The 26,396-nt window shown below is 42.8% G+C and overlaps 1 protein-coding gene across 1 annotated transcript; it reads left to right on the top strand.

Annotated features, from left to right (window-relative positions):
• Window positions 1-26,396, top strand: ccdc9 (coiled-coil domain containing 9). Its single transcript, XM_085244403.1, has 17 exons — window positions 1-143; window positions 753-805; window positions 1,510-1,614; window positions 2,711-2,845; window positions 5,678-5,831; window positions 5,883-6,103; window positions 6,858-6,941; window positions 7,394-7,555; window positions 7,663-7,844; window positions 8,662-8,720; window positions 9,243-9,287; window positions 11,609-11,729; window positions 11,986-12,148; window positions 12,393-12,915; window positions 14,056-14,220; window positions 15,748-15,903; window positions 23,819-26,396. Exons 2-17 carry the CDS (start codon window positions 803-805, stop codon window positions 23,821-23,823), a joined length of 2,283 nt encoding a protein of 760 aa, XP_085100529.1. The 5' UTR covers window positions 1-143; window positions 753-802; the 3' UTR covers window positions 23,824-26,396.

Raw genomic sequence — 26,396 nt, forward strand, 5'->3', positions numbered from 1 at the left:
AGGCGGGATTTATTTGGCAGGAAGTTAGCCGCTGCTAACAGGAAGTGGAATAATGAGGACGGATTGAGGCGCAGGAATTGGCGAACGGCAGCGAGTTCAAACATTGGCCCTTATTGCCGTTGCAACAGTTCCCTCTGAAACAGGTAACGTGAACGGACTGTAACTTTAGTGCGTGTGAACGTTCATCCAGGTGTTCTTCTGCACGTCGTCTCTGTTTGCGGTGGTCTGTTTCCACGTCTCGTGGGCTCCTCGCGGCTTTGTATCGGCTCAGACAGCTCAGACATGGCTCAGTGTGCTTACATTACTGAACAGCATACCAGGGACAGACAAAAACACCAAACCAGTACTTTATTGCAGCTCAGGTGAGGCTGGATGTGCTAAAATAGCCTCAGGTATGTGTGCTGTGGTACTGTTCCTCGGGTGTCATATATACGTCTTGTCTGCAGCTCTGAGACTTTTACAGAAGCTTTTGAAATGGGTTTCATCACACACCTGGCTGTAAACTCACCTGCGATTACCTTCAATAGTGTAATCAATAGTGAGGAAGGGTGAAACAGCAGAAGGGAAAAGAGGGCGGTACCCAGTCACCGCTCAATTTCTGTTACTGTGTAATCTAGGGTTTCTATTCATCCTTCTTGTTCCTGTGCTCACGGGTTAACGCAAAGAAACTCACCTTACTGAAGGTGTAGTATCTGTATAGTGGAGGTAAAGAAACGGTAGGATGCTCCTCATCCTCCTAATCTTCTTTACAGGTGGAACAAGCAGCCAGCCACCAGTGTGTGAAGAAGAGCCGAAGGCAGCTATGGTGAGTAAAAACACTGCAGACAGTGTCTTGATCTTCTGTGTAGGTTACCCAAAACTTTCAGGAGGACCAAAGTCTGTCTAGAAGGAAGTCTAATCATCTCACAGCCACCCTGGTAACGGTTTCAGGCTCGTATTTTGGAGAGTCATTTCAATTGCTGTTATTTTTAAGGCTGTTCTTGGTTCCTAACATCCTATATTTAAATTAAATTAATCCGAAAAGTATGCAAAGTTGTTGCCTTCTGTCTGTTGTTAAACTTGGACACAGGGCGTTCATATTTGCATCTCCCGCCTCCCGGAGAAGTCACTAAATGTTTCCCTTACCTTTAAACTATCGTTTATCGTTACGACAGAAACAATTCATGAGCATTTAAAAACATAAAGTTGAATAATAAAGTGGTAACATGAGACAGAAGTACAAAGACGAGACAAGTGTATAAAAGTATGTTCTGCTACTACTACTGCCATCTTTATTCTCGTTGATTTCAGTTTTACGTTCTTTGAGCGCAATCTCTCGCTCTTTCTCTCTCATAGAATATTTGTATATGGGTGTCTTATTTCTTTCTCCTCTTTAATAAAAGCAAAACAATTATTTAATTAAGCTGGGACAGCTGATGTATCTTCATTGTGCTTAGTTTAGCGCTGCACATTAAAGTATTACAGGCCAAACCGGTCTTGTCACTTCTGCTTTCCTCCTTTTTGCTTCAGTCTTCAACGGTGGATCTCAAGACAAAGGAGGAGAAGGATGCAGAGCTGGACAAGCGAATTGAAGCTCTGAGGAAGAAGAATGAAGCTCTGATGAAGAGGTACCAGGTACGGAAAGATTTTACACGCTAAATGTATCTTTAATACTACCATCTTGATGTTGATAACTGTCCTCACCGAAGAATGATGACATCCCCAGAATGTCTCAAAACACAACGATTCACTTCTACATAAAAGCAGCTTGTTTTACCACATTAGTCAAAGATTATACTGCATACTTGATACAAAAGCCAAGACAAATTAGGACTGTGGTTAAAAGATATTTCAACAACTTCTTTTTTTTCTTTTTTTTTACAAGTTTGCTTTAATGAACTCAAGCTTGAAATACCTTAAAATCTTAAGTGGCCTTTATAAACATTCAGTGGAGCCACTCATGCTGTGTGCGCCCCCAAAAGCCCTGTTTTGAATCAGGAAACCCTGAATAACTGTTTTTGTTTGTTTGTTTCAAACCATTTCTCTTCTGAATTTATTTATTCACGGCAAGCAGCCAACACTTTCAAGTTGAATTTGAACTCTCTGCGTTTTGATCTTATTTGCTGGGATGTTGAGGCGAGCTGATGTTTCAGGATTTACTGCTACTCGTTTCTATTTTTTAAGGAATTCTTCACTTCATGAAGCTGAATGAGCAACATGGTCTCATCAATAGATTTGGGAGCTGTTTAATAAGTTAAATAGTTGTCATATGTCTTATTTCATTAGACTTGTAGCCACTGAAATATGATGAGAAACGTTTAGAAAACCAAATTTTTCTTTTCAGGTCTCAGATAAGATACAACCACAGCTTCTCTTGAGCTTCACATGTACAGACTGAGAAATTTAAAAAAAAAAAGTGTCTGAAGGATGAAACACAATATCATCAGTTCAGAGCGATTAAAATAATTTTCTTTTTAATTGGAAAATAGACACTCTTTTCCCATAAACAAACAGTTTTTGGTTTTCCCGATATTAGTGGCTGTCCTATTCCCTTTGCGCATTGCATTGTGGGAGAAAAGTGTCCATCAGCTGCACACGGATGACTACTTGACTTAATCTTCTTACTTTTGTCGTATGAACACAGAACACACCCCAGACCTGTTTGTCTTTGGTGCGTTTCTTATTAAGCATTAGTCTCACTGGGCTCCTGCATTTATTTATTTTTTAACAGGAAATAGAGGAAGATAAGAAGAAAGCAGAGCAAGAGGGCATTGCGGTGACTACACCTCGTAAGCCCCGCCCCCACGAGCCAAAGACGGAGAAAGAAAACTTCACTGTCACAGTCGACCTTTCTAAAGCAACAGGGGTGAGAAATCAAGTCGAACTGAACATCCTTTGTGTGGTGGTGCCGGTTCAGATTATGTTGTACTTCCATCACTATCATTTATTCACTTAATTTATGAAGCATTTTTAACCTACAACAACAGGGCCGACCCAAGTGCTGTACAGTCAAACCGAGTAAGAGATAAAAGCATCTGAAACAGGATATGTGCGTGAAGCATTTCAGACAGATAAAATGGAAAATAAAGGATTTTAAAATTAATCCGTAAACTGGAAGCCAGCAAAGAGAAGCGAGCTGCTTTCGCCCGCTCGCACTAGATAAAAATCAAAACAAAGTGTACTGGTGCAGATCTGGCGTCAGAACAGAAGTGTTGTGGGCAGGTGCCAGACTCTAACTGGGCCACATATGTGGGAACTTCAGTCACCATTGCACACAGCTATTTTTCTTTTTTATTGGATTTTCTGGGATTAAAAATGATTAAATATATATTTCACTTCTTTGACACAAAGTAGTGATGGGAGACGTTTATCTGTTTTTACAAATCGTGGCAGGGATTCCTACTGATTACAAATCTGTAAAGGTAATTGTCCTCTAACACTCTTCTGCTGGCACTTTGCTTTCAAAGGCCTGAAGTACTAAGCCTAGGATGGCTGGAGGGAACAGTGAAGCAGCGGGCATAAAATTAGAGCACAGCACACACTAAAAATACCCAAAGTTACCCTGTGAGAGTTCATGAGATGAGTTTTCTCTTTAACGTGTTTATCCATTCATGCAGCTCTGCTGGGCAAAAATGGGATTTTAAAAAGGCATGTTGGGTAATTGTCTTGAAACAGAGCTGAGATGATTGTACCTGCTGTACTAACATAATGTTGTTAACTGCAGATGTTTGTGCAGAATGAACTTTAGCCAGCTCATTAAAGTACCCGACCATGCTGGAGAACTATCTGTGTAACCGGTTTATCCAGCTCTTTCTGCTCGGTATGCAGATCATCTGTTTGTTAGATCTATCCTTTTCTCCTGCAGACAAACAGGATTTAAGCGTGCCTTGTGAACACAAATTGGACAAATGCCGTGGACACATTTGTCTGAAAAGGAGAAAAAACATGGATTGCATATAATGGATGGATGTAGCCATAGCGACATTGACTCTGATTTTTCTGAAGCCTGCATTTTGGCTGCCAGGATGTTGGGGGGTTTGTTGTCTGTTTGTTTTTTGCTTGTTTTTACCCCAAAGGAGGACACCTTTGGGGTAAAAACAGTGCAGTTCTAAATGATCGGCTAAGCCTGCCAAGCTGATCATGCACCAGAAAAATGCCCAATAATTAGTAACAGAGTAATAATACTTGAATTGGCCTCATGGACACATGGACAGTGAACTATCCAGAGACTAGATTTCATACCGGTCTGCAAACATGTTTGCTTTTCCTGTAAAGGCTCATTTTAACACAGGGACTCACTTTAGGGTGCAGCCTCAAGTGGTCAGTAGAGGAACTGCAGGGAACTGGGAACAATATGGCAAACCACAACAACATCATGATTCTTTTAGAGCTGCATTCATGGCCCATTGGTTAAAATCAGGGTTTTTAACGCTCTGTTTTTTGGCACAACCAGTCCCCCCCCCCCCCCCCCCCCCCCCCCCCCCCCTCCTCCATTAGTCGTTTAGTTTGCCACGTTTATAATTAGTCTCCTGTGGGCTGAAGAAGCTGGTAAGCAGATCCAGGGGGGATACAGGTGTAAGAGTGGAGTGAGCGCCTGCTGAGATCCAGATTGCCTCAGAAAAGACTACCGATCACTGCCGGCACCTAGATTTCAAACTGAAAAGGTCATAAGACAAAAGAAAGGCCTGAAGAACAGCAGGGGGCTGCCTGCTCCACACGAGCGCCTGTCTGACTGGTTAAAGGGTTGATCTGGGCCCATTAGTCTGTTGGACCTTTTCTGAAGAGGCCTTTGAAAACCTGATGAACGACGATGGCCTCTTTCTGTCTCATAACTCAGCCTCTCAGAGTTCATCATGTTGTAGCTCTTTGCATAATCCATAGCGCAGATTAGTCTTTAGTTCATGTGACATTCATTAGATTGACGAGTTTGTAACTGTAAGAGTTGAGCTGTTCCATTTCCTGGGTTGAAGATGATGTGTTGTTATAATCTTCACCCTGTTAGTCCCTTTATATCCTAAAAGTTACGGCGTGCTATTGCTTGCAATTGTTTGAAATGGTCTTGAAATATTAACATTCCTGACAATACTGAAAAAAGTAATTGCATAATAATAATAATATAATGTATTATATTATGAATTACCATTATTACATAATATTAATAATGTAATAATGGTGTTTGAAGGCAATGAAGGTCATTCTCCTTCTTTTCCAATGAGCTGCTGTCAAGCTATCTAATTTAAAGTGTGAATAAAATACGGCTTTATCTGACTTCTTATGAGCTCTACTGCTGATAAGTACCTTTTTAACTCAGATTTTTTTGACAAAAATCTAAATGAAAAACTTCAATTTTACACCATAAATCAACCAAACCTTTATTTTCTTTTGCCATGCGCTGTAACTCTTCTAGCACCACAAAAAATCCAAAATGTATCCAAAACAGATTTTTCCCTCGCTTATAATTTATTGGTAGCCAAATATAACTAATATGATCTATAAGTTGTTATTGATCCACATTATAACAGGCTAAAATGGACACTTAGGTGTTTTGATTAGTCAAAGAATCAGGAATAAGGATGGTGTTTTTAAACTACCACATATGTCATGTTGAGCCTCCTCCAGCAGCTGACTGAAATTGTAACTAAGGTGCTGTTAAAATCACTCCGTTCACAGTGAAAGTCTGTGTGTGTGCTGCTTACAGGAGAAGAGAGTTGTGAACGAATGGAGACCGGGAACTCCTCGCGGCCGGAAGACATCAGAGGAGAGCGACAGCCACAGAGGGCAGAGTGATGGCCGCAGCCCCCCCAGGAGGACCGGGTCTGGGCGAATGAGTCGGGGAGGTCAGAGAGGAGGAGGTGGTGGAGGAGGTGGTGGTGGAGGAGGAGGAGGTGGTGGTGGTGGTGGAGGACAAGTAGGACAAGGAGTAGGAGGTGGGGGCGGAGGTCGCCAAGACAGGAGAGACTGGGAACCGAGAACACCCAGAGATGGAGAGCCTGGTGAGGCAGGAGGCCATGGACGCAGAGGAGGAAGGAGAGGAGGAGGAGGAGGAGGAAGAGGAGGAGGAGGAAGAGGAGGAGGGGGAGGAGGAGGAGAAGGGACACCAGGAGGAATAGACAGGAAATCCAAGGTGGGTGAGGATGAACTGTTTGAGGGAGGTTTTCACACAGGATGCAGCTGCATGATGCACGATGCAAGACACTGAAGATAATACATTTAGAGTGTGACTGTGTGGTATACATGGTAGTGCGATTACGTGAAGTCATGTATCAATGAAGTCTCATGGGGCTTAGCTTAATTTATTAACTGTTAAAGTCCATTCAGAGGTATGAGAATATGTCACATTTGTTGTCATATATTAAAAAATTCATATTAAAGTGAAATAATAAACGAAAGATGACTATCTATAATCTATAAATGATCTATAAACCGAGCTAATCCATATCCAGTTGTGTGTCTTGTTTAAATTCGAGTGCACGACCTGTGAATGTTCAAAGCTGCTTCTGTTCTTGTGCTTTTAAGCACCAAATGTTGACTTTCAGTTTAAAACAGGAGCTGGGATGATTTCAGTGTGTAGAAAAAACATGATACAAAGAATTTACATGTGTATGTAACATCTACAAAAGTATTGCTGTAGCCACGGCACGTGCTCTAACTTTGGTCCCAGCCATTTTAATCTTTTAACACAGAAGTACTAAAACTGGGATTTTTTTGGGAAAATACTGCAGAAAATTTTTTATTTTGGCTCAAAAATCTGCTGCAGTTACCTCCTGGTGGAGGACTTTGTAACATGGACGATGCAGTCATTTTCCAGTATTGTTAAAACGGTTGTAACACTAACATCCTGTTCAATAATAACTCGAATGTCACAAACTTCCTGACAGGAATGGGAGGAGAAGAGACGACAGAACATTGAGAAGATGAATGAAGAAATGGAGAGGATAGCAGAGTATGAGAGAGGACAGCGGGTATGGAAGTCACTGGGGGGGTTTTTTTGGGTTTTTTTCAGCTGCCATGTGTCGTAGCGGGTTTGATTTCCAGAAATGGATTTTACAGACAAGGCTCTGAAAGACCAACATTATAATAAAACTTTTCTAACCACTTATTTTTATTGGAGTTTAATTTGCTTAATATAGCAGAGATGTGTGTAAATGCATAAATTGTTGTCCGGTGAGACAGCACAGATGGATTGTTATGACTGTACACACACCAGATGTGTTTTTTTTATCCTCTTAAATTACTATAACATAAATTTCCCATAAGATCAAGTGTTATGAAGCTAACCGTCTCTGCTTTGGTCTCACATTTAAATCGTGTGGTTCTTCTGCGCAGTATTTTTGTTTGTTTTGCTTTTTTAAAATCATTTAAAATCAGCGAGGAACTAGCCTGAGCTGAACAGAGTCGTTCCGTTTCACAGCAGGATGGAGACAAACCGACCCGTAACTTCCTGGATGACCCGAGACGTTCAGGTCCAGCCCCGGACACGGACCGCAAGGAGGGCAGCCGGAGACATGTACGAAACTGGGGGGGACTGGACTTTGACAATGTGAAGACAGGGTCTGAGCTGGAAAAAGAGTGGACCGTGAGTACTTCTTTAAAAATGGGTTTCGGGTGGTTCTGTTTATGAGCATTACCTTTGTCTTTATTTAAACTCCTGTGGCTGAATTATTTACTCTGACTTCTCTGCAGAGCCGGAGACCTGGTCCCAAAGGCTCTATGGATATGACGATGTCTATGACCGGCCGGGAAAGAGCAGAGTACCTGCGCTGGAAGAAGGAGCGTGAGCAGATAGATGAGGAGAGATTAGCACGCCATCGTAACGCCACAGGCCAGTGGAGACGAGAGTGGGACGCACAGAAGACGGACAACATGTAAGAGTCTTTCTTTTAAAAGTAAACTAAGATCCCGTAATTCAAACTGCAGAACAAAAAGATGCCAGGAAGTCTTAAGGCAGCCTCTGCACATCAATTCATCCATCGAGTCACTTTGATAGAGCATTGAGGGGGGCCTCCTTCTCCCCAGCCACCTCCTCGAGCTTATCGGAGGCCTCTGCAGAGCTCTTAGATGAAACTGTGGCAAAGAAATGGATCAAAAACCGTTCAGAGTCTGAGAGTCGGCACAGTATTGAAGTGGAAGATGCTAACAATCTCAAGAAGAGGTGACCAGAAACCTGACAGTGACTTTGATGGAGCTTCAGAAGTCATCTGCAGAGTTTAGAGACTGAGCCAGAGGGACGATCATCTCAGCAGGACTCCAGCAGAGCAGCTGGACAACCTGCTTGGACTTTATCAGATGGAATTGAAAGGAGATGCTTCTCAGTGGCAGGGGCGCAGTTCAAGGGAGAATAAATGCAGCAAAGTAGGATAGAGTGTAGTGAGCCACAGCATTCATGAGGCTTCAGGACCGGTCTGTGACTGTCTTTGGTTGGTCCCGCAAAAGTCCAGACTTAGAAACCCTCATTGAATATCTGTGTTGTGTAGTAGTAGTCTGTAGTGTCTGAAATAGTGCCGCTTATGTTGGGTTTACTAAAGCTCTGCTACAGAACTTTAGTGACTTTACAAAGATGGAGGGGGAGGAAGAGGTGAGCACGATGGAAGGCGTCTGCTGGGATAAAGATGGCGACAGACTGACGTGGCAGAGAGGGCGCTAACGTTTGATGTGTGTGTAACCCTGTGGCTGTTTTCACAGGTTCAAAGAGGACCCATATGCGGCCACTGAGGGTATCCCATCGGAGGGCGGCAGGAGAGGCAAGTACACACAGACGCACGCACACCCATCGCATGCTGTTGCACAACACAGCAGCTGACCCTCGATCCACCTCCATGCCACGGCTTCGCTCGTCTGACACGATGTCTCTCTGCTGTGTTGATGTATACACGTCAAACACCCCACTCTGTATGAGAGGCAACACAGTCGCCCTCCTGAGTAATTAAGCTCGTTATGTAAATGCTCGCCGTGTTTCCCCAGAGTCCAGATTAAGCTTGGAGTTAAGCCGCGGTCGTTCTGTTTGGAGGAGTCCGGATTTCCTTTATTGTGCTAACTGACTTTGACCAACCCGACCGAAGCTCCTGCATGTTTATTTTATTTTTCAAAGGACTGAAGACTTTATTTGACTAGGCAGAGATTTTAATGGTCTTTACTTAGTAGCAAGATAAACGATGTTTACAGAGTTGCAGTGAGTGTTTATGTCAAAACCTTATTTCACAGATAATGTTTTTGGTGTGTGTGTGGCAGACGTAGTGTAACGTGTTTGTGTGTCCTCTCTGCAGCGCGGGGGCATAACTCTCGTACAGAGCCTCGGGGCAGAGCCTCAGGTTAGACCACAGCATGGGCCTGAGTCTGAGTGTGTCTGTGTGAAGCAGCTGCACCCAAAACCAGCCTCACCCCTAACTCACATGCCCGACTCACCCTCATGATGGCGCAGCCCTTAATGGTGTTATTATGACAATCAGCTTAGTCCACTATTGATACCAGCGTTTAATTCCACTTCTTTTTAGCTCATGTTAAGACCCGGGGCCTGTAGCATTCATCTTTTTCTTATCAGGCTTCACTCCTTAAGACGAGGAAGAGCTGACTGTAGTTACAGCTGCAGTATGCAGGGTCCAGTTATGTGAACAGGTCGTTGAATACAGGCATTCCTGCAGAAAGGTCGAGGCTTAGGTGCCCTGTTTAAAGATTATAGGACTGTTATAGTTGTATGTCATCGTTCAATGAACGTTTAGAAGCAATACAGTTGGATCTTAAGGATCTTTCTGTTATTGATTCACCAAGGAAAGATTATTATTATTATTTTAAACTAAAGTCTCTCATACTGCCTGAAATGGAAAAGCACAGGATCCCCTTTGGGAATGTTATTTTTCCAGAGAACTGATTGGTCAGTACAGTAGTTACTGTGTCCCACCTACTTAACCTGGAGTTAAACCTGAAGTAAACATGCTTCATGTTACAGGCCCCAGAAAGTCCAAACCAAAGGCAAACTGTCTTCATTCAAGGCACTGAAATTAGGAAACTTGTGTATAACTGTGAGAATTAAGGAACAGTAGCAAATCATGTTTTTAATTTTAAATGCAGGTTAATCTTGAGTCTTTGGAAATATCCAAATACTCTGAATCTGTCTCAATTAAACCTTCAGAGACCCTGATGTAAATTCTGACTGCTCTCATCTCTAAAATCACAGACGTTGTGACAGCTCGGAGAGGTTTGCCTTTGTGTGAGCAGCTCTAATCTTTCTGTGGCTGGAAACGCTTCAGATGCTGCCGCCTGCACACACAGCGACCTCAGGATGTCCACCAGTGTTTGTGGATGGTCCTCAGTTTTTGAGCCTTGGCTTTGGCTGCGTTCATGTCTTCACTGTGATTTATCCTTCAGTCCTCTTCAGTCTTGTCGCCTACATCCTTTGTCTCCTCACTGATCCCTTCTTTTCGTTTGTACTTGTATCTGTCTCTTTCTGACCTTTTAATGACATCCTCTCCTCTCTCCCTGTTGAGCTCTTATCCTCCTCCCTCGTCTGAGCTTTTGGTCTCTGACCTTCTCCTCGTGTCCTCTGCTCTTCTTCTCTCTCTGACTCTTTTCAAATTTCCACATTTCTTTTTTCTATTGAGGTCATTCCATAAAAAAATCAGCCACATCTTAAAAATAGGGAACATGTGACCACCCCAAAAATCAGCCTTTTTTCTTTTTTTCTTCTTTCCTTTGTCTTTTAATATGCAACACATTAAAAAATTTGCCTTTAAATTGACTTTGAACATCAGCATGTGTTAATGTGCCGCTGGCCAAAAAACAAGTTAAAGCATGTGGAAAGTCTCTTTTTTTGATACTTGGTTGATCTTCTAACTGTGATTCTTTGTGTCAAACCCGAGTCGTCAGATTGGTCCCATGATGCTGATGCTGAAAGTTGGTCATAAAAAATGTTATAAAACAAACATTTTGGCTTCAGTTTGTGACACTGAAAACTCGATGTGGATTTCTCCTGAGACAAAATACTGGAAAAATTAATTTTTTCCTCCTTCATGTCTCCATTAGCTGCTCACCTAATCAACACCTTTCTTTCACCCTCTGTACAACATCTCTTTTTTCTTTCGCTCAAATTTCCAGTTGTAACTCTAAAGGAGTCCAAACGAGGTGGCTTTAAAATTTGGATGTTCTCAGTTTTACTCGTAGTATTTCCTCATCCCTCTTCTCGTCTTTATCTTAAAAATCTTTTCGTTCTCTCTTGATGCCATCAATAATAATCATAATACACATCTGGCGTCGTCCCAGAGCTCAGACGCACTCTGCAGCTGACCCAGCGGGACAGCTGCTGTCACGCAAGTTATGACGTTAACTCGCAGACCGCAGCGGAGGCGGAAGAATCGGTGGAGGCAGTTTTTATTGAAATGTTTTATTTTTAACATTATGGACTTTTACATGCCTGGATACTTTCCAACAGACAGCCAGTGGCATAAAGACATGTTAATGACACAACGTGTGCCCCCTCTCCGTTTTGAATTTTTATTTCTTACTTTAAAAAAAACACTCCTGTGCCTCACTTTTGAGCAGTGATGATGAAACATCCATCACCTGCTTTCTGCTTTTTTAGATTAAACATCACAGCAGTTCATAGTTTGATGTATACTCACCATCGATGTCTCCTTAGATGACAGTAAGCGACCTCCGAAAGCGCCGACATTCGGCGACTTCCTGTCCCAGGGCAGGACCCAGGGGCCGAGGGGCGACCGGAGCAGAGGGAGGGGCCGAGGACAGAAGCAGAGCTACAGGTAAAACTTTTCTCACCATCAGCTGACAGATCCATTTACTTGACTTTTTAATGTAATTGTTCATCACAAAGCTGTTCTGCAGTGAAGAAACTGAAGTCTGAAACACTAAAATGACTTTTAAACTAGTTGTAATGTTCCTCATTTTCCTTTATAATAAACATTTTAACAGCTCTTGTTGAGAATTGCGATGGTTTTCGGTGTATTTCTCACGCTAATGCGATGTCCACTGAACCTTTTATTCTGAAACTTTTCACAGCATGCATGACAACCGCTGGGAGGGAGAGAAGGAAGAGGAGGAGAAGGAAAAGGAGAAGGAGAAGAAAGAGGAGAAGGAAAAGGAGGACAAGACGAAGAAGGAAGAGAAGAGTAAAAAGAAAGATAAGGAAGAAGAGAAATCTAAACCTCCCACAGTACAGAAGGTAACGGGTGCATCTGGACTTCTATGAATAATAAAGTATCTGTCATGCTGAGCTTTACTCCAGAGAAATGGATCCTTTTTCTTTTTGTGAGGTGTGAATTTTTTTTTAGTTTCTGAAATGGGACACGAGAGCCGGTGCCTTAAATGCTCCTGCCACTCCAATCAAACATCCAAATTAAAGCATTTGTTGCAGGATTTTAAATAAATAAATCGCTAACTCTTTCTTTGTTTCCATCTTTCCTTAGGTGGAGGAGAAGAATGGAGGAGGAGAGGATGATGATGAATGGGAGGATGCCAGTGACGATGGGGAATATGAGGAGGTGAGCGACTCGGAGCAAGACTCCAAAGGCGACGAGAAGAAGGACATCGGAAAGGAGAAGCAAGCAAAGAGCAAAGAGTCCTCCCCAAAAACTCCCAAACCTCGTTCTCGTCAGGCATCAGCAGGAAGCCCCAAAGATCAGCGGACTCCCAGGCCAAAGGTCCACATCCCGCCCCCAGCGGCCGCTCAGGAGTCCCCCGAGGGAGGCAAACCCCTCAGCCCCTTCTCCCCACTGGACGGCCACAAGCCAGTGTCAGACTGGGGAGAGGAGATGGAGTTGCTGTCACCCAGGAGCAGCATGGGAGGCGAGAGCCCGCCGAAACCCTCCAGCGTTGATTCCAGCCCCCCACAGAAGAAGGAAGAGGAGGAGGAGCAGCAGGAGGAAGAGATCAAGAGCCAAGCTGGCAGCTCTAGTGAAGCTGCCGAGTCACAGAGCGAGGAGCATGCAGGTAGAATAGTTACCCCACACTGAGACCATAACAGGGAATTATTGTAGCAATTTTCTGAAGCTGCTGCACATGTGCTATACCAGTGTTAACATCAAATAATATCCCAGGTGGCTTAAACTCAATAAATCTGATAAATAACGAGGATTTATCAGCTAATGATGCAATAACATTTTTTTGAAAACCATTTGTTAAAGTTAGCATTTGTGCAGGGCTATAAAGAGAAGAATCATTGATGCAATTTTACGTGTGTTAATGAGAAATCGCAGAGGAGCAATGTAGGATGAAGAGCTGTTAGCAGAGGAGAGAAACAGCACTCCAACAATCCTGAATGTAAAGCTTACGGAGCGTTTTGCATGTCCAGAAGGAGGCCCGGGACATGCTGGAGAGATCACATCTCTCGGCTGGTTTAGGAACTACTCCCTCTTCCTGGCCAGGAAGAGGGAGACAGCCTCTGGTTGACTATATAAGCGGCAGAAAATGAAGCATTTTTACTGTGTTCACAGAAGAGCCGTTGAGACACTTCAGTTAATGCAAATATTAACTTAGCGCGCTTAAACTGGGGGCTTGTAAAGCTTCAAATGCTGCAGAAGCGATTGACAACGTGTCTTTATTTCTTTGCTTCGGGCACCTTTTATGTTGTTCTGAAGGCTGAACTTTTACTTTTGTGTCAAGTTGGTGAACATTTCTCCCAGTAAGTCGGCAGAAGTGTCTCAACATAGGACTTTGTGCCCATTTAAGCTCTCTGTTCTCCTACAGGAAGCCCTGCAGCATGTCTCCCTCCTGCACAGGGAGGATGCTGCTGCACCTGTGACCCGTAGTGCTCAGCGTTTCTCAGAGACCTTTAGGGATGGTTACATAACTTTTTGTTATTTATGGAAAAAAAACGGCTCGTTAGAAATAATTGTGACATTAAGGAAGGTCACTTTCTGGTTTTAATCTGTTAAATGGACAGCCTTCATATTTTCCCTTTGTTTCTGTCAAAGATTCAGTCAGTGAGGGGAAAATATTCACACCTCTCTTATTTTCTTACCTTGTCTCTTCTGATTTCTCTTTTTCTACCTCCGCCCCAACACCTCTCTGTTCTCTCCTTTTTGTTTCCTCCCCTCATCTTCACCTCTTCTCTCCATCCTCTGTGCTCAGCCGTTGATGTTTCGTCTCCTCCGGAAAAAGCTGAAATCCAGGAGATCCAGGTGATGGTGTCAGAACCTGACTCGGCTCCTAAAGACTCACCTACTGCACTGCCATCTGACCCCGCCCCCTGTGAGGTGAAGGTGGACGAGGATATGCCTCCAGCCCCGTCACAAGGTAATAAAAAAAAATTAACCCCTCAACATAAAACGCACCAGGCTGTTTTCATCCACTGCACCCCGCACTTCTCTAGGACTCGCCCAACAGGCGTGTGTGAGAGTGTAATATCTGGACGCTGTATTAGGGCGTTAGCTGGACTTATAGGACCTCCTACATGTTCTGTCCACGCAGCCGCTTCACCAAAACTACACAGAGCTTTTCCGATGGTGTAAACACGTGTGAGAAATGACAGCTATGGAAAGTTGAGTCCTCTGTTGCAGGTGAGCCCAGACTGATTCAGAGGAGTTTGCAAACCTTCACCAGTCTGTATGAGAGTGACTGCAGCTGTCTGCAGACGGGTTTCCTCCTGTCAGCCGACCCGTGCAGTCACCTTTTGATTGAAGCTGGTCACCCAGAGGTTGAGGATGCAACATCAGTGCATCAACCAGGCTACAGTTTTTCCCAGGCACATAAAAGTTGCAGTCTTATGTTTATTCTAGTGTGACTGAGACAAAAACAAAGACGTGCACAAATTAAAATGACTGGTTATTTCTGCTGCTTTAATTTATCCTAAATGAAGAACCAGAACATTAGAACCAGATTTATTTATGGTTTTTTTCATTAATCTTTCATTAGTATTTAGCTTTGTGGATTTTCTCATTTAAATTCAGATTTCGTTGTTTCAAAATGTTTTTGCGGTTTATTTTTTACAAGTTTCTAGGATAATATAGAGCGACTGGAAAGACGAAGTCAATTATTAATAGTTCAGTCTTAATAAATGTCAAAGAAATGTCCTTCACATGCTGGGTGTATTAGTTTATTTTATTTAGTTAATACAACATATAATTTCAGTCATTTTACATGTTTTTTTCTAAAGCTTAGTTTCTATTATATTTAACTAAAAAGTACTTTCTTTAGAGAGTAGAAACATTACACGCTGACAGTCCTGTGGTATAGTGAGGATCAGCAAACCAGCAGCAGCTCTAATCCAGCTGCATCAGGAGGATTAATCCAGGTGCTTCTAATCTCCCGCTTGAACTAACCCAGCATCTGAAATCCTCCCGCGCCGCTTTGCAGTTCAGCTCATTTTGAGCTAAATTTTAACTGATGTTAATCTCGATTCAAGTAACGCCTCCAAAACCTGCAGAATTTTTGGGTTCTCACCCAACAACAGCTGATTAGATGCAAGCTGGGTCCTGCAGTTTATTTATCTCTAATTGACGAGACTCCACATGCTGTAAGGATTTAAAGGCTGAGTCGAGAGCACTACAGGGCAGGATTTTTACTTCATCATAGCTGCAGTTATTTTATCTTTCTTGTGACAATAAAATGGAGGAATTAATATTGTGGATGCAATGAAAGTATAGGAAACAGGAAACCGTGCACACATCAAAGGAGAACGTAGCACCACGCTGAATGACACTGTGTTGCTTTTTTCTCAAGTTGCTCTGCACATGAACATCTTTATTTCCCTCCAGATTGCCTTTGAGCATAAGCTTTTATTTCATTCTGAATCGAGCCTTGTTGCCTTTTTCTCTCCGACAGCAGACAAACCCGACTCCCCGCCCGCCCCCTCCGTCCTGGAAGCTGAACCGAGCTCGCCTGAACCTTCAGTAGAAAAAGAAGATGACGCGCCGCCTGCCGAGAGCGACGCTGCTCCGACAGCAGAAACGCAGCCGTCCTCAGAGCAGCCGTCCTCAGGTGCGGTCCTTATCACTGACTTTGAGACGGTGGCTTACTGTAAATCCCCTGCGCACCTCTAACGCCTCCTCACGCTGTGCTCCTGCTTCTTCTTTTTTTTGTGCTTTTTTTTGTGATTGTGCTGGTTTTCATTTCCCTCATGGTGTGGCTCTCTCACTCTTTTTGTCTTCATTCCCTTATAAATAAATCATGACGGGAGCTGTTTGGTGGCCTGACCCAAAGATAGCTTTAGACGCTGCTTTTTAAAAAATCTGACCTGCAATGCTACCTCCTCCTTCCACCGATCAGGACCCACTTCCTGTTTTGAAACTCCTCCCGGCTGTCTTCCTGCTCCTCCTCTGATGGACTGAAACTTTTAACTCCACCTCCTTTGTTGGATGCACTCCCCGTGTGCTGTTCCTCCTCCTCTTCCTGTTCTTCTCCAGCATGTAAAACCTTTTGTTTTTGTTGTTTTTATGGCTGTAATGAAATTCCTGCTGCTTGATGCTCTGCCTGCATTACCAAACCTTTTACTCTGTCTCCTCCTCTTATTTTTTTGCATTGATGTGAGCTGTTAATCATATGATATGATCAGAGTGCATTTGCTGTCTTGCCTGTTTTGCAGTTACACTCATGGCATCTGTGGAACCAGATCATTTCAGTTAAAAACACATTTTATAAGCAATCTAATTCAAAACATTCAGACTCATAAGTATCCGTTAACGTGCTCCTCTACCCATCAGCAATCTCAGGAGGGAAATCTGAATAATTCAGGCCTCAGGCGCTGAGTTGTTGGTGAACGCTGGGAACAAATCTGGACTATAGATGGTGCACAAACTAAGAGGACATCTTGTATGTGAGCAGAGCCAAATGAGCTCCATTAAACTCTTTCAGGGTCTTCTTTGGGTAGTTTTTAGTGTAATAGCTTCGCCTGATCAGGTTTGCTCCGCGGTTTTATTTTAGACTAAAATATTGTGATAATTATTAGATTATTAGATGAATTATGTGCAAACATGCAGCTAAATCGTGCGTGCTTTGACTTTTTATGTGGTGCCTCTGAGAAAGATCCACGTTTAATGAATTAGTTAAATAGCTTCCACCTGTCATACACCATCAGGTCAGGGTTTTATCTTGATTCTTGCAGTACTGTAGACTCTGTGCTGATGCTCATTTGTCTGCAGCTACACATTTGTTTCTTAAGCGATCTCCAAGGGTCTGTTTAATCTCTGTAAATAGGCAAGGGGCAAGAGTTTTGTACCTTTCTTGTTTCCGTATACAATCCATTTGCAGTATGTTGGACAATAATATTTTGCAGCCTTTGGTCACGTGCAGGCAAACGTTCAGATATATTTTTATGTATTTGCATTTGTAAACGATGCTGAAATCTTGATATTTGCTTCAAAACTCGTGGAAATTGGTGTTTTTAAAATGCTTGAAGGATGAAGAAAACAGTGGGTGTATTGACAACTGAGCAGTAATATTATAAACCACAGACATGATATTTAAATCTGAGATGTCAGCAAAGGCAAAGATGATGATGTAAGAGGGGGAAAGTGGGGTAAAAAGTTTTTTTAAATCTTATTTTAGGGCAAAGTCATCGAACGTTTTAACCAGTTTTCATCTGATTGGTCAGGTGATTCTATACATGTGTTTTTGTTTTATTTTTTTAAGTCCAAGTGTTCCCTGGAGTTAAAGTTAGGTTAGATATTGCTCTGAAATGAAAGTCCCTGGAGGCGTTTTAATTTTGAAATGAATAAACAGCCACATTTGTATTCATTTACTTTTTAAAACATCTGCATAAGCCCAGAATTACACAATCCGTGCATCCATACAACAAAGTTCCCATCAGCCTTACTTATAATTTGTGTTTGGTCCTAATTAATCTCCATGAATATACATGAGACAAACTCAAGTATTCTGCTGATGGGTCATGTTCCAATCAGCTATTTTCTGATGCCAATAAAACCTGATTAAAAAGCTGTTGTTATTAGTTTTTCTTTTTAATAATCTGCATCCATAAACCTGCCCGAGGACAGAAATGGAAATCTTTCCCCAGATATCAGCCGGCTGCACTGGAAGCCCAGAAAAATTGGCCACTAACTCCAGAGGCCCGATCATCAGACTATCTGGGTTCTCAGATTATATCCTAATTACCACATGCTTAGCAAGTCTAATCTGCCCAACACAGATTGGAAACTGGAGAGTCGGTGTGACTCTGGGGTGCAAATGTGGCTTTGAGCTCTGATGGTTCCTTTTTGCCATGAGTGTAGCTGAGTGCCTGCTTCAGAACTGGTTTCTGTTTATGTTGCTCATCTCTGTTTAAACCAGCAGTTCTCAGACTGTGAGGCCGACCTTTTAATTTACTAAAACTGAATCGTGGATCTCTTTTTTTTTTCTGGTGTTGGACGTTGAAGAAAAAAGAGAACAACTGGTTTAAACTTGTTTTTCTTTTGTATGTGTCTCTGAACAACACTGCTCCTTTATGCCCCTTTCCTTTATTCGTTGTGATACCCCTCATTACTGCTGGGGTTGATGGGAGCACTGAACTATAAGGCCAACCAGCCCTTACAGTGGGGCAAAAAAGTATTTAGTCAGCCACCGATTGTGCAAGTTCCCCCACTTAAAATGATGACAGAGGTCAGTAATTTGCACCAGAGGTACACTTCAACTGTGAGAGACAGAATGTGAAAAAAAAAATCCATGAATTCACATGGTAGGATTTGTAAAGAATTTATTCGTAAATCAGGGTGGAAAATAAGTATTTGGTCACCTCAAACAAGGAAAATCTCTGGCTCTCACAGACCTGTAACGTCCTCTGTAAGAAGCTTTTCTGTCCCCCACTCGTTACCTGTATGAATGGCACCTGTTTGAACTCATCATCTGTATAAAAGACACCTGTCCACAGCCTCAAACAGTCAGACTCCAAACTCCGCCATGGCCAAGACCAAAGAGTTTTCGAAGGACACCAGGAAAAGTATTGTAGACCTGCACCAGACTGGGAAGAGTGAATCTACAATAGGCAAGCAGCTTGGTGTGAAAAAATCAACTGTGGGAGCAATCATCAGAAAATGGAAGACATACAAGACCACTGATAATCTCCCTCGATCTGGGGCTCCACGCAAGATCTCATCCCGTGGGGTCAAAAATGATCATGAGAACGGTGAGCAAAGATCCCAGAACCACACGGGGGGACCTGGTGAATGACCTGCAGAGAGCTGGGACCAAAGTAACAAAGGTCACCATCAGTAACACACTACAACGGCAGGGAATCAAATCCCGCAGTGCCAGACGTGTTCCGCTGCTGAAGCCAGTGCATGTCCAGGCCCGTCTGAAGTTTGCCAGAGAGCACATGGATGATACAGCAGAGGATTGGGAGAATGTCATGTGGTCAGATGAAACCAAAGTAGAACTTTTTGGTATAAACTCAACTCGTCGTGTTTGGAGGAAGAAGAATACTGAGTTGCATCCCAAGAACACCATACCTACTGTGAAGCATGGGGGTGGAAACATCATGCTATGGGGCTGTTTCTCTGCCAAGGGGACAGGACGACTGATCCGTGTTAAGGACAGAATGAATGGGGCCATGTATCGTGAGATTTTGAGCCAAAACCTCCTTCCATCAGTGAGAACTTTGAAGATGAAACGAGGCTGGGTCTTCCAACATGACAATGATCCAAAACACACCGCCCGGGCAACAAAGGAGTGGCTCCGTAAGAAGCATTTGAAAGTCCTGGAGTGGCCTAGCCAGTCTCCAGACCTCAACCCCATAGAAAATCTGTGGCGGGAGTTGAAAGTCCGTGTTGCTCGGCGACAGCCCCAAAACATCACTGCTCTCGAGAAGATCTGCATGGAGGAATGGGCCAAAATACCAGCTACTGTGTGTGCAAACCTGGTAAAGACCTATAGTAAACGTTTGACCTCTGTTATTGCCAACAAAGGTTATGTTACAAAGTATTGAGTTGTATTTTTGTTATTGACCAAATACTTATTTTCCACCCTGATTTACGAATAAATTCTTTACAAATCCTACCATGTGGATTCATGGATTTTTTTTTTTTCACATTCTGTCTCTCACAGTTGAAGTGTACCTCTGGTGCAAATTACTGACCTCTGTCATCATTTTAGGTGGGGGAACTTGCACAATCGGTGGCTGACTAAATACTTTTTTGCCCCACTGTATATAGGTGATAGCCCATAATATTACCGCTTCATGGTGCCGTGAGTCATGCACCGCTGGGAAGAGGAGTCACTCACCGTGGTCTGAATCAATGTTTTTCACATTTCCGTCCGTTCGTCTGTTTTTCTGCATGCTGTGGTTTAAAAGTGAGCTAAGTGGATAAACCACAGGCTGGAGGAAGTCCAGTCATTAGCACTCTCCCTGTACCCATTTATCATGTGACTGGGGTGTTATCACTTTGGCAAATGGCAAAGCTTTAAATAATAAATATTTCCTTTTCTCTGGAACTGTAATAATATGGAAACAGTTTGAAGTCAGCGTGAGTTGGGCTTAAATTCAGATGGCGTGATAAAAGCTAGAAAGGCGATCTGTGGGCAGTTAATTGATTAATCTCATAAAGTAAAACCAGAGGAGAACCGAATAAAATGGTTCAAACTGAAGGAGGCCTGTTATGCTTTTCCTGCCGCATGTATCCTGATACGATCCGTTAATCTTAAAAATGGTCAAAGTTTCAAAAATTGAGTTGCTTTTTCAGGTGTCATGTGACACCATAGAAAGTATATGATCATGCTAGTCACAGAAGCTCCACCCATTTTTCTTATGCAGGCCGGCCAATCAGAAGAAAATTTCTTTAAAGGTGGTAGAAGCTAAACAGGTAAAATTAAAGCGCGAGTCATACTAAGCTTCTTTATTAAAGTCCAGAAATAAACATGGAGCTGCAAATGAGAATAGTTCCACTTGATGGAACCAAGATACCAAGGCTTTAAAATAATAATAATATGTGAACACACATATTCAACAACTTTTAATTAATCTACTCTTAATGTATAAATTAGGTTGTTGCCGCAAAGGATGATAAAAACGGCGGCCATAAAAAAAAAAACAAAGGTGAACTGAGATTGTTTGGACTTTTGCTGGAGCAAATTTTGACTTTTATTCTTTTATTTTCATAATTTTCTTTTTTCAAGTGAAGATTTGTTGCTTTTCTCTGTCATTTAATACGAATAAACCATACGTTTTTGGCATTTGCAACAATTTTGACATTTGAATTTGAATTCCTCGATTCTTTTAAAATTAAATCGAAATGATTAACATGATTAGTTGATAACAGCTGCTTGTGTGTTATCTTTATCCAATTAGATCTGGGCCGTTTAAAAACAGACTCCAGTAAAATTTTTACCATTTGGACTGAGTACAGCAGTTTTAAAGGATCGCTGCTTTCCTTTTGTTCTGATATAAAAATCCACAGTAGCTGCATTTACACCTCTGATGACTCATTCGTGATAAACGGCACAAGTCAGATGTGTGTGTGTGTGTGTGTGTGTGTGTGTGTGTGTGTGTTGGCGTTAGGGTGGAGATCAGGAAACCAGGGAAATTAGAGGCACAATTAAGCTTTTAAAGGCTTTTCAGAGGAAATGAGCTACAGCCTGCTGGACAGATGATAGGGCTGATACAGTGGAGTCCGTTTAAAGTCTGATTGAATTAAATCGTGTGATGTTTCTGAGGCTCCAGTGTGGAGAGGCTGAATTGCGTGAATCACTCAAGTATTGGCAAACGCCAACATTAAAACACAAAGATATTGTTGTAGCAATGTTTGCAGAACAAGTCACGGACACAACATTAAGAGGCTGTTTTGCACTCTTGGTAATGTTTATGGATTGTTGGAAAGAGTCACATGGCCGAGTGAAACCTCCTGTCTTCTAAAATTCTCCATCCTTTAAAACCTTTTTATCTGTTTTACCTTTTAATAACATTAATAGTCTAATGTCAGGAGGTTTTAAAGTTCTGAACCAAATGTGAAGAAACGACTGCTCTGACTTTATGGAAACATCGGTGTGTATTGTGTTGAAGAGATATCAACTGAAGTCGAGCTGTGTTTGAGCTGTACTTTTGTGCAGTGCCATCGTGCACCACAAGGTGACGCAGTAGGTCAGTGTAACCTTTTATTAAATTAAAATTTTAATATTTAAAGTTTAATAAAACCTCGTTAGGGAATGAAAAGATATATCAGAAGTTCAACCTGCAGCCTTCAAACCTCGCTGCTCATGAGAGGAAACTATAGCAAAAATAAATATTGGCTCTTTAGCTTGCAGATACTTTAGCTGCCTTTACGTTAGTACCAACTCGGATCGACTCGACTTGGATCGACTGGTTTTCCATTGCAATTGAGTACCTCCTAATATGCTTGGCCATTGTCATAGCAACGCGTCAAAGCGTCCCACAAAGTAATTAATATGTGACGCGAATGCTACAGCAACGGTGGACGTCCAGGCAAGTATATACCTGCTGCTCAGTCTGGCTGTTCGTTTGACTCGGGGACCACGGCGTTGTTTTTTTTGTAGCCGTTTCCCTCGTTGCCCGGTTTTAAAAGTGGCGGTTTTGATTTTCGTGAACGAGACGCTTTCATGACTCATCGAGCGACGCTGCTGACCAGACAATCAGTAGCATGCAGTCTGATGACGTCACATTTTAGCACCTGCTCGGATTGTTTGGAACCCGGGAGTAGGTACTAAATTGTACCAGGTGCTATGACCTAATGGAAAACCCTGAAAAGCGTGAACCATGGCGAGTCGTGCTGAGTAGGTACTAATGGAAAAGGGGCTTTTGTGTGGTTCAAAATTTGTGTTAGATGATATATGTTGATATCTTTAAAGCTAGTTTCCATTGTGACCACAACTTTATTGGCATCTGCAGCATGGGAGGGTGGTGCAGGACAGTGGCGAGGTGTGTGGTGGGAGTGACAGGTGGGCAATCATTCTCTCCGAGCCCCTCTTTGTTTGCAGTGGCAATGGATAGGCTGACAGGTGGGAGCCTCTGCAGGGTATGATGTTTGCAGATGACTTTATGACAGTAGGGAGCAGGTGGCGGTATGCACAGGAGAGAAGAGGAATCAAAGTCAGAGGCAGGACAGAATAAATGTGTGCAGATGACAGTGAGACAGATGCAACGAGGAGAACACGTAGTGAAGGTAGGTTAGTTTAAATACCTGTGGTCAATCATCCACATCACAGGAGAGGTGAAAAAGAGTGCTGGCCAGGTGGAGTGGGTGGAGATGCTTTGGATATGTGCAGAGGAGGGATGGGAGCTGCCAGGCTGGAGGAAGAGCTCAGAGAAGACTAATGGCTGTAGTGAAGGAGGTCATGCAGAGGGTTGGTGTGACAGGAGGATGGTAGAGAGCGATGATCTGCTGTGGTGACCCTGAAAGAAGAAGAGGAGCATGAACTCATGACAGGAATGAGAAACGAGGAGGAAAAAGAGGTTTTACCGACTGTGTGTCTGTGCGGTGACATCATTTCCCGAGTGGTCGTTCCTCCATGGCATCAGCTGGAAGCAACATGAAAAATGAACTCGCTCGATATTAAAATGTATTAAACTGCCTCTCAGATTTAATTACACATTAACTGAAAGCACCGGGACGCCGTTCCAGATCTTTCCAGGCTACTTTAACCCCTTCCCTTATCTTTCCATCTTAGAGGGAAAGTGCCACGCCGGGGACGTGAAATACAACTGCTGTTTGTGACTCGGGGATCAGGATGCGTTCTGATCTGCTCTGAGAGGCTTTCTGCAGCTGCGAGAGTTCATATTGATCACCAGCTTCTGTGCATGTGATAATTTCTCTCATTGAGCCGCAGAGTGGCTGAATGCGCTCGTGATGGCTGCAAATGTTCAGCCTTTATGGTAGTCTGAAGTGCGTTGGGTGAAAGGCACATTCTCTAGGCCACACACTTTTAAACATCCTCCTTTTGTTTGTATCAACAGACTGAAGCTGCAGCACGTCTGAGGATGGATGGATGGATGGAGGAGTTGGATGCATCACACTACTCATCCGTGACCACTGCATATCTAAATTTGTTTTAAAAAACAGGAAAAAAATGACTTCATCCATGATGAGGAGGTGGAGGACGAGGAAGTGTGCATTGCCTCCACGGACCAACCTCTCCTTAGCGCTCTGAGCTGTGATCAAACACCCCCTCCCTTTGCTTCACCTCCCCTCTCTCTGTAGTACTGAGACATCAAAAGTAAAATGTCCATCAGTGTCTTGGTTTAAAAATGGCGACTTCTCTCTACAGGCTCGTTGTCTCTGCTGCGAGAGAACATCTGTGTTCGTGTGAAAAAGTCATTCTAACACTGCCCTGAGAGCCTCACAGAGGTCGTTTCTGCCTCAGAGGTTCTGCTGAAGTTACAGACAGTAACCTGGATTACTTCACTGCCTGGATTACTTCACTGCATCCTTTTTGTCCAGCAGGCTCTCATCCCCATTGATCGCCCAGCCTGTATAAGGTCGACGTGGTCTCTCCGTTCAGGACCAGGAACCAGAATTTCTCCACGGGAAACAGACAATCATTAACTTCCAACTTCCCCAGTGATTGATTGATTGGATTGATCTTATTAGCCGATCGTCTGCAAAATGAGGCGATCGCCGTCCTGTTCTAACATAGTTACAGGAAACAAGAAAATGGTGATTGACACAGATATTGACCACGCTTAAACTGATATCCTGTAAGAGGATCTCAAGCACATTAATCAATGAAAAACAAATCTGCCTTTTCCTCAATTTTATTTTCTTGATGCTGTTGAAATTAAAAAGGCAGGATTACAGCTGCCAGACCCAGTTAATGTTGAGCTTTAAGCAGAGGTGACAGCTGTTTGCTAAGCTCGCTTCTTTCCGATCAGTTTCCGTCTTTTCCATCAGGTCACGCTGTAGTTTCACCGCTTCATTTTTTAAGGTGGCGGCACAGATGACGCAGATATAATTACATTTTAATTGATGATGTGATTCTAATTCAGCTCAGATTCAAACTCTGCTGTTCATCGGCTCATTTTGTGTCGAACAATATCGAACGTAATAATATCATGTAATGAGTTATTGTTTGTAGTAGATGGTGGCAGTAAAACGGCGCCCTTTTTACTCCGAGGACAGCAACTGTTTAGGTGTCAGGCACACCGGCTCGATCTGAATGGTGACGGCTTTTTAACTCTACTGCACACATAGTTACACCATTTGGGCGAAATGTTGGCGTTTTCCATCCATCCGTCCGTTTTCTGCCACTTATCTGGGTTCGGGTCACAGGGGCAGCAGTCTGAGTAGACTTCCCTCATCCCGACCATCTTCTCCAACTCATCCATGTTGACACAGTCATTCCCAAGCCAGCCAGTAGATTTGATCAAGTTTTTATCACTAAATATAACTTTTAATCAACACTTAAGCAAAGATTTGTTCTTTGAACTGCACAGACTCGCTGTGCAACAACATAAACTGTGTCTTTGAATTATTGGGGAAGTGCAGCATGAAATTCAGACACTTTTCATAAAGATTAATTTATTATGTGGATTCATTTTTGATCAAATCTGAAAACACAAAAATATTGCTTCAGAATTCTGTGAAAATCACATTTTTGTGATATTTTTATCCTAAAGCTGAAGTTTGCTTGTCCTCAGAGGCAGCAGCCATCAGCAGTCTCTCTTCAGTCGTGTCACTATGTTGAGCCTAACACAGTGCATTTGATCTGATCTGAGTTACAAAGAGATTCACATATTTGCAACACAGGAATCCACCGACTGCATAGTTGCGGTGTTGGTGCAGGCGTAAAGCAGAGGGGTGTTTTAAAAGGCACAGCATCGAGCCGCCACGTCTTCATCTGCATTAAGCAGGAGTTTAGGGTTCTTTGTGCAAATCAGGAGCGTTCGCTCCAACAGGAAGTCTCTGGGAAGTTGTGGAAAATTGTGAAATTAACCCCTGTGAGTCTGTAATGAAGACAGATTCAGCAGGCATCGTCCTCCCAGACGACCCGCTGTGTTGATTTTGGTTTTAAACCAGGACTGTGGGAGAAAACCCACGCGAGATGTTCATCCCCGCGGGTCACACATCCCTTTTCTCTTTATCGTTCCATTGAAAGGCCATCGGTGAGTTTAAATATCAGGAGGTAAGGCCTGCAGTAGAGGGTTAAAGAAGAAACTCCCAACAAGTCCTCAAACCTCAGTTTCACCCATTTCTGAACTGCAGCACGTTTGACGTGTCCAGATTAAAATCAGTGAAACTGAGGTTTGTCCGCGTGTTCCTGACGTTTTCTTCCTTTTTAATCAGCTGCTGTTCACCTGCTTTACCTGAAAGAATCATGTGACCTACTCGGGTCTTCTCTTTATTTCAAATCTATCAAAATCAATTATGTACACAGAAAAAAAAGTCACTCCAGTTGATGATTTGATTATGTAATTCTCTCTGATGTTGCTTTACATTTAGGCGACTACACTTTCCCGGCCCTCTTAGGACTCGCTGCCTCCATCATATGAAGTTTGTTTTGTTTTTTGGGATTAAATGCAAATGTTTTAAACTGTC

The sequence above is a fragment of the Mchenga conophoros genome, linkage group LG14 (genome assembly GCF_057382185.1).
Source record: "Mchenga conophoros isolate Kocher_MC1m ecotype Shallow Benthic linkage group LG14, M_conophoros_male_GT1.1, whole genome shotgun sequence".
Lineage (NCBI taxonomy): Eukaryota > Metazoa > Chordata > Actinopteri > Cichliformes > Cichlidae > Mchenga > Mchenga conophoros.